The sequence below is a fragment of the Rhipicephalus sanguineus genome, chromosome 1 (genome assembly GCF_013339695.2).
Source record: "Rhipicephalus sanguineus isolate Rsan-2018 chromosome 1, BIME_Rsan_1.4, whole genome shotgun sequence".
NCBI classification, from domain to species: Eukaryota; Metazoa; Arthropoda; class Arachnida; order Ixodida; family Ixodidae; genus Rhipicephalus; species Rhipicephalus sanguineus.
This window is the reverse complement of record NC_051176.1, coordinates 278,433,833-278,441,858: the sequence shown is the minus strand read 5'-3', so window position 1 is coordinate 278,441,858 and position 8,026 is coordinate 278,433,833. Positions and strand designations below refer to the sequence as shown.

The window sequence follows — 8,026 nt, the reverse complement described above, 5'->3', positions numbered from 1 at the left end:
CGCGAACTGCGTAAAGCGTGGCTTTCGGCACAGTCGAACTTCAGCACGCTTTGAATATCGCTGGGCGAATCTGTGCTTTCGGCCGGCGTCACTGTAGCGCCAGAATATTGCTCCGGCTGGCGCTATCGCATTGCGTGTGTGTCCCGAGTACAAGACATGACTGGTAGATGATAACCATAACAAATGATGATGGACAAGTTTCCTGCCATCATTTTTTTAGCAGCTAGCAGTCACTGTTTCTCTTCGCCTCTTGTAGCCACGCCGAATATGCAACACGAAATCTTATGTCGCTCAGTGTACCGTTGGTACCGTTACCGCCTCACGAAGTAATCGGCAGACTAAGTCGCTTCAAAATGCTGAAGTGTTGCCGTGATGCTTTAGGCTACACTGTACTCTAGGCGATCAGCACTTGATAAACGATGCCCAATGGCAAAAGCCGACTGCGTTAGCCCACCTACCTACAAAACAGTGCCGCACAGTTTGTCTGCCTTGCTGAATAGACGGCCGGTGACCTCACAGCATGATTTACCTAGCAACGGATGAACGGTCGCTACGTGTTCGCACTTTGCGAAAAACCTGCAGTGCAGGAGCATTGGCCATCGGAAATCACAGGCTTAGTAAAAACACTTCCCAGCCGCACTGGGATTTCTTGTGCGCCTGGACGTTCACACGAACTGTGCAACAACATTTATTTCATCGTCAACCTTACCCTTCGCGACAAGCAAAATGAGGTACTCGGTTGCAAGGTCAATTTCACCCTCGACAACACCACGTTTTTACATCGCGCACTAGAAAATGCAGTACTTCCAACAACAACGCAACAACCCGCAGATCATCAAACTCTGCCGCGCATAGATTTTTTCGCAGCTGCTATGTTTGCCTTCTGTTACCTTTCACAGCGCCCCCTGGATTTAAGGTGGTGGTTGCGATATGTCATTAACAAATGTACATTAAATAAGTCGTCAAACACGTTTTGTTTAATATTTTTGTAGGTTTAACACATTATGAAGTAATAATCTGTCCATTTGAGTTGTTTTAAGTTTACTTTAATGAGGTGACGTCACTTCCGTGCGTTGCAGGAGCCAGTTCTGTGTGGCATCGGGCATCGGCTCCTGCACCGCGCGGCGCACGAGACGCTTCCAAAGGTAAAAGCAGTAAAAGTCCCTAGATTTTTCAAAAATCTAGGGACTTTAGGTATAGTGGTACACAAATTCCATGGTCCCTGGGCCTTCCGTACTCGTACTACGGTAGGGACCGTACTACGATTTACGGTTTACACGGCGGTTACCGTCACTACGGTGGTTAGAGAAGTAGCAGAGTGACCCGCACTCGTATGCGTGGCCTCTGCGATTTGTGCGCTGCCGGAGCCGATTGCAGAGGCCGCGTCATCTAGAGCCTGCTTCATTACTTCTCCGCATCACGATGCAAAAACTGCGCTGTGGTCAGTAAAGAGGCATCGTCTGCTAGAAGTAGCAGATGGCAGATGGTACATAAGCCCTGTCCCATATAGTTTCATTTATAGTATTAAATTCTATGCCCTGCCCTGCTTACGTGTCTCTTCCTTGTGACTGCTGCCTTGCGCTGTTTAGATGTATTGGTATTGGCACATAAGAAAATGAGTTAAGTTGCAGTGCCTGCATAGTCTGGAGCTCATAGTGTTTCTAGAGTCTCAGAGCCCCGAACCACACTAACTCCTTTGCTCGGAAATGCAGGGTGCTAATTAAGCTACTGTCGGCGCTGGGAGACACCGACATTGTTCAGGAAATGGAAACTGTCCTTTTATAAAACTGACATGACGGGAAGTTTGCGTTGGTGGGGTAGGCGACCATTCCTTCAGTAAGGAGAAAGGGTTGTAACCACCATGTCCATGGTCACAGAACATCTACAATGGAACTCAAATTAATCTGAATACACGGTGATAAAGCTGAGTCAACTTCGACCACATGACTCCAACGACCTGAAAGAGGCTAAAAAAAGAAAAGAAAAAGCAGTGATGAAATGAGGAAATCACGCATAACACTTCTCGTTATGCTGGTGGCATCCAAGTATGCGTCATGATAACTAAGCGGTGTTGTTTGTTGTTTTAGTGCGTAATTTTGTATAAAACAAAGCATGCCAGAAACACGTTTGTTGAGAGCACGACAGGGTCAGCGCGAAAGCTGGTTTTCAGTTGGACACCCTGAAGAACTCTGACTGCGCGCGGCGTGTGACGTCGACTGACTGACTCGTGAATTCCACATGGGTCCGCTGGTGTAGTCACGTTTTGTCCTGTTCTCTACTGGCTCTGTAGTGGGCACTGCCAGTTCATGTAATCGCTATCGTTTCTGTTCTGGCACGCAGAATCTTGCGTAACATTTAGGAGCGGTTCACCTATCGTTGCTAGTGCGCTGTTACTGTGGGATTCGCTCCTGACGGCCAGAAAGCGAAGCGCTTGGGGCCGACATTAGGCCTACGAGCGGTGGATACCATCGGTGTGAACCGGCCACGTTGAAGTATTTATAGTTTTAATTTAATTTAACCATGGCTTCTACTGGGTATAACTTGGAGGAATCCAACGCTGATAGGAATGTGGAAATCTGGAAGATCAAGAAACTGATCAAGAGCTTGGAGGCCGCGCGGGGGTGAGTGACATTTTCCCATCGGTGTTTGGCATATGTTAGGGTTAAAGGCTAAGCCTAGAGTGTCAGACCGGCGTTTTAAAGTTGTCATGCGCTGATGATAATTTCTGTGCAGCAATGGCACGAGTATGATCTCATTGATCATCCCACCGAAGGACCAGATCTCTCGAGTATCCAAAATGTTGGCCGACGAATTCGGAACGGCTTCCAACATCAAGAGCCGTGTGAACCGGCTGTCAGTTCTCGGCGCTATCACGTCCGTACAGCACCGGCTCAAGCTCTACACGAAAGGTGAGCAGAACTCTCTGCGGTGACCAGTGTCTCATTTGTCATTCGCCATCCACGCAGTGCCGCCCAATGGATTGGTCATCTACTGTGGTACGATTGTAACCGAGGAGGGCAAAGAGAAAAAGGTTAACATCGACTTCGAGCCGTTCAAGCCAATTAACACATCACTGTATCTGTGCGATAATAAGTTTCACACAGAGGCCCTGTCTGCGTTGCTTGCGGACGATAACAAATTCGGCTTCATTGTGATGGACGGCAACGGAGCTCTCTTTGGCACCCTTCAAGGCAACACGCGGGAGGTGCTGCACAAGTTCACGGTAGATTTGCCGAAAAAGCACGGACGTGGAGGTCAGTCTGCTCTGCGATTTGCTCGACTACGTATGGAGAAGAGGCACAACTATGTGCGCAAAGTAGCCGAAGTGGCCACAACGCTTTACATAAGCAATGATAGGCCAAACATTGCAGGCCTCATTTTGGCTGGTTCTGCTGACTTCAAGACTGAGTTGAGCCAATCAGATATGTTTGACCCAAGGTTGCAGGTCAAGGTGCTCAAGCTGGTTGACGTGTCTTACGGTGGCGAAAATGGCTTCAATCAGGCCATTGAGCTGTCAGCTGAGGTGCTGTCCAATGTGAAGTTCATTCAGGAGAAGAAACTTATTGGCCGCTACTTCGATGAAATTTCTCAGGACACTGGCAAGTATTGTTTCGGTGTAGAAGACACACTGAAAGCACTCGAGATGGGCTCTGTTGAGATCCTAATTGCATGGGAAAATCTTGACATTGTGCGCTATGTGCTGAAGAACCACACAAGTGACGAAGAGAAGATACTGCACCTTACCCCCGAGCAAGAGAAAGACAAGACCCACTTTCTGGATCGAGAGACGGGCGTGGAGCTGGAGCTGGTGGAGTCCATGGCACTGCTAGAATGGCTGGCAAATAACTACAAGAATTTTGGTGAGTACTGACAGCGTGTGGGTAGTAGCCCTTGCTTATCAACTCTCCTTTCTGTTACAGGTGCCACACTAGAGATAATCACAGACAAGTCTCAGGAGGGCTCACAGTTTGTCAAGGGTTTTGGTGGCATAGGAGGCATCTTGCGCTACCGTGTGGACTTCCAGTCTCTCGAGGTGAATGACCTTGTGGATGACTTTGATTTAGATGACCTGTAAACGCCCATTTAGCTCCTTCAGCACTTTGGTTAGTGGCCGCTGTGCACGAGGAGTTTCCAACTATTATAACGCACACTTGGCTAACTGCCTGGCCTTCCATCTGCCCTGGGTGTGCTGTACAGTGGGCCACAAGGGTGAGCGACATTGCAGAAGATGACTCTTGCTGCTTTGTCCTTCCCAAGCTCTACTGGCCAGACAGCATGTGTGCCCTGTGCCCTCCCCTTCATTGGAAGACTGTTCGTGATGGGGAGAGGATTCCTAGTGAATTGCTATCAAAGCAGTGCTGCTGCTGCTGCCTTTCCTGCACAAGTCGACAAATTTTTTTTGTCACTTTGAAGTGTAGTTGTGGGTCTGGGATGAACAAGATGTGTGCCTTTTGGCAGTGAGGCAAGCGGTAAACTAAAATGCCTATGCCAGGAACTTTATTATACATTAGAATTTGTATTTTTACAAATGGTCTGAATGTGTGCGAATGGATTTTTTTTAATGGTGTGCGGCTGTGTGTGTACAATGGTTCTAAATTTCTCCAGGCTTCTGGCTGTGGTTATTGCCATTGTATTCTTAATAGCCACCCATTTTATTGACAAGACCATTGTTAGCAAGAACGTATTTCCAAGTGGACATGGTACGCACACACATTGTATGATCCTGGGAGCTAGCTATGCAAGATTCTAGGCTGCAGTCTTTTTATTTTTATTTTCCTCTTTCTCTTACTGGCAGCCTAATTTGGTGCAGTGCTTGTTAAACATTTTTGCCCTGCTTTTTCATTTTTGCCTTTAAAAGGTGGTGTGGGTTTCTGTGAAATGTGAAACATGTGTGAAATGTGTGTGAAAGTTGGTTGATAGGAATACTGCGGACCTACCTGGATGTGCTTGTGAAGGTATTTGTTCTGGTGCATGGTGCTGAAGAAATGGATTGTAAAGAGGCATTGACAATACATCTGTGGTGCGTGTAGATAGAACACCTGCACATGATGACACTAAAATTTTGTTCAATTAAAGCTGGGGAGACAAGTACCAAGCCTTTCTCTCTCTCTCTCTTGCTAACTTTTGACTATTGGCCTTTGTTGGAGGAAGTGCAAGACAACTGGTGCGTCTTGCCACACCCAGTCAGCATTGTCTTGAGCACATAGCTATGAAGGCAGGCAGAAGGAACTTTCTAACCATCTTCTGCATGGCTTCAATGCATGTACAGTAAATGGTTTTTGTGCATATGGCTGGTCAAGAAATTTTAGCAATTCTGTAGTTCAAAGAAGCAGGAATAAATTAAAACCAGCAGTACTCTTTCCATGCCAGGGATCTATGAATTGCCTTGATGCTTTGAGCCAGGTAGCAATGCAAGAAGGTTTATCATTGCAGAAAATAATTTGTTCTTTGTTGTAGGCACCGGTTTGTGTGGGGGGATAAGTCTGCTTAGTGCAGTGCAACTTGGCCTAATTAGGTGAATAATATGCATACTTGATGGTGCGCATATTGAGCTATTATCTTTGTAGAATGTGTCCTTAATTTTCTGAGCACTGTGTGCATCAGAGCAACATCATGTTGGAAACGTGTTTTCTGCCATTTTGGCCCAAATTGTTTCACTCCATAAAACAGGACCCAAACATTGTAGCATGGAAAGACTGCCAAATGACTGTGCGTTAATGAGTATCTTAAATGTTCACACACTGATTCTGCAACCCTTCTTAAAGGGGCCCCATGACGTTACCTGGACAAAACCATTCGACTTCAATTTTTTGTTCACTGCACAAAAATTGCTAAAATTTGCACATGTGACAAAAAGGTATTAAACCTGAACCTTGAACAAAGGAGATGAAAATAAGCCTCTCGCATTTCACGTGCTTAGCAATGCCAATCTTGCCATGAATGAGAGCAGGGCTTTTATGTACATATTGGAAGCTTGCTAACAAGGTTATCTTGTTGCCACTGCTTTAGAGGCAGCATTTTGGGGGTTTATGTTGATGCTTCCAACTGCTCAAAAGGACTTACCCAGGACTCCTTTGTGCAGATGTTGGAAAACAAGTATCTGCTCAGTAGTGCATTCACAGAACTTCCAAAGGATAGAAAACTATTTGGTGGAAAGGGGAGAGCAAAAGAGTATGTCCTGTTGGAAGTAATGCATGCATAGATTTCATTTCACCCCTGTTAGCCCAATCTCAAAATTCCAGCCTTTGGATGCATTCGTTTTTGTGCTTGCTTACTAGATAAAATGACTCAATTTTCACCCCCCCCCCTTTTTTTTCATTTGTTGATAAGAACAAGGGGAAAAGACTTACTCTGCCCCAATGAATCATGGTGAACATGCTCAGGTGCAGAGTTTTTGCTTCCAAATGTTGCCACTGTATGCTGCAGCAGTTACTACGGGATATGCATTAACCAAATTAAAATGCAAAATGTTCTGATGTTGCTGCTCTCATCAGCACAGCTCTACTATGCCAAGGTAAAATAAAAAAAAATGTATGCCTGACCTGCATTGTAGGGCCTCTCTTTTTGCACTTGCCTGTCTTTTCAAATCTTCATAACCTCAATTTGTGCTGGTGCATATATAGAGAAAGATGCTTCTCTTAGCCAAATTTTTTTATGCCTTCAATGGACCTTTTTTATAGTTATGAAAGCTGGTTTTCCTGCTAAACTGTCCAGCAATGCTGGTTGCCCAACTATTCAGTATTGCGCACTATACAAGTGCAGTTTGCTTGTATTATGGTATGGAAAGTGCAGGCGTGGCTCTTGCAATGAAACATTGCACAGGAGAGTAACCCCAGCTTGTGTAGCTAGAAATTTGTCATTTGATTTATGACTAGTGTTGCCATTAGCGCAGAGAAACAATGGGTTTCTGCGGACTATGAAGGATAGCCATGTGCATTCTTAACAGAAGTATTGGAGATGCAACTGCATAGCTATCGAGCACAGTCAAATGTTTGCAGAAAAGCATAATTTTCCACGTTTGGTTTGCAAAGTGCCATTCTTTAAGATTGTCAGAAAGCAAGTTAGTAACATAAGATTACATAATGAGAGTACTTCTCCGAAGTTCTTGCTAGATGTCTTCTTAGACCCAAATTAGATGACTTATAAACACTTGTGAGGGCAGGCAACTCATCTAATTTTTTTCTGTAGCACAATACTACCCATTCATTTGCATTGAAGACGTTGCACAAGCCTTTAATTGATATACACCGTTGTCTCCTACAATTTAAATGAACTATGCTGACTTCTATATACTGATAGAGACAAATAAAATATAGACGCGAGAGAGCATGTCTGACTGTACTGTTGACAGCATCCTATGTGCATGCTTGCTTTTCAGGTAGTGGGTATGAAGACTAGAATGGGAGTGCTGAGCTTGTCTACAGGCATTTTCTGTATGTGGCAGCAGTGGCTTCTTGGGCTCTGGTTGTGTGGTAGGGAACCAAGGCTGGGACCTTGTGCCTGTTCTTAAACGAAAAGCATTTTTGCCATGTGCTATTGATTGAGGCTCACTTGTTCGTATCCCATTTTTGCCATGTTAACCACTTGCCTGCAGCAAAAATGATTGTTTTTAGAACAGGTACAATATCCTGGGCCGTATAGCAAGCTTAAAGGGAAGCTGACGTGGTTTTAGAATTCTGTAAAACTTTGGGTTAACAAGGACCGGTATTATTGTCGACGCTGTTATAATTTTTCCGCGGTTGTTGCAACAGTAGCTTTAGAATATGCAAAAGAAAAGTTTGTCTTGCTCCACCCACATGAGCGCACCGAAAGTGTGGGCGTGGAAACGAACTAACCAGAACTACATGTTTCTTTAGCGGAGCCGCACTGCGCTCCGACGGAAGGTTCCCGCCACTCGCTGATCTGAGCTGTGAGAGCGCTGTTTATGTACCGGATGCTCAAGGAAGTAGAGACACTGAAAGTTCCGCAGTTAGATTACATATCTGCCATAATGACAAACAGCTGAGTGCAATTTGAACGCAAGTCT

General features: G+C 45.2%; 1 protein-coding gene across 1 annotated transcript; it reads left to right on the top strand.

Moving 5' to 3' along the window:
• The first annotated feature begins 2,223 nt into the window (after nt 1-2,223).
• LOC119379058 (eukaryotic peptide chain release factor subunit 1) lies at nt 2,224-6,541 on the top strand. The gene is made up of 4 exons (XM_037648207.2): nt 2,224-2,621; nt 2,734-2,909; nt 2,967-3,860; nt 3,921-6,541. Exons 1-4 carry the CDS (start codon nt 2,521-2,523, stop codon nt 4,073-4,075), a joined length of 1,326 nt encoding a protein of 441 aa, XP_037504135.1. The 5' UTR covers nt 2,224-2,520; the 3' UTR covers nt 4,076-6,541.
• Nucleotides 6,542-8,026: the final 1,485 nt, after the last annotated feature.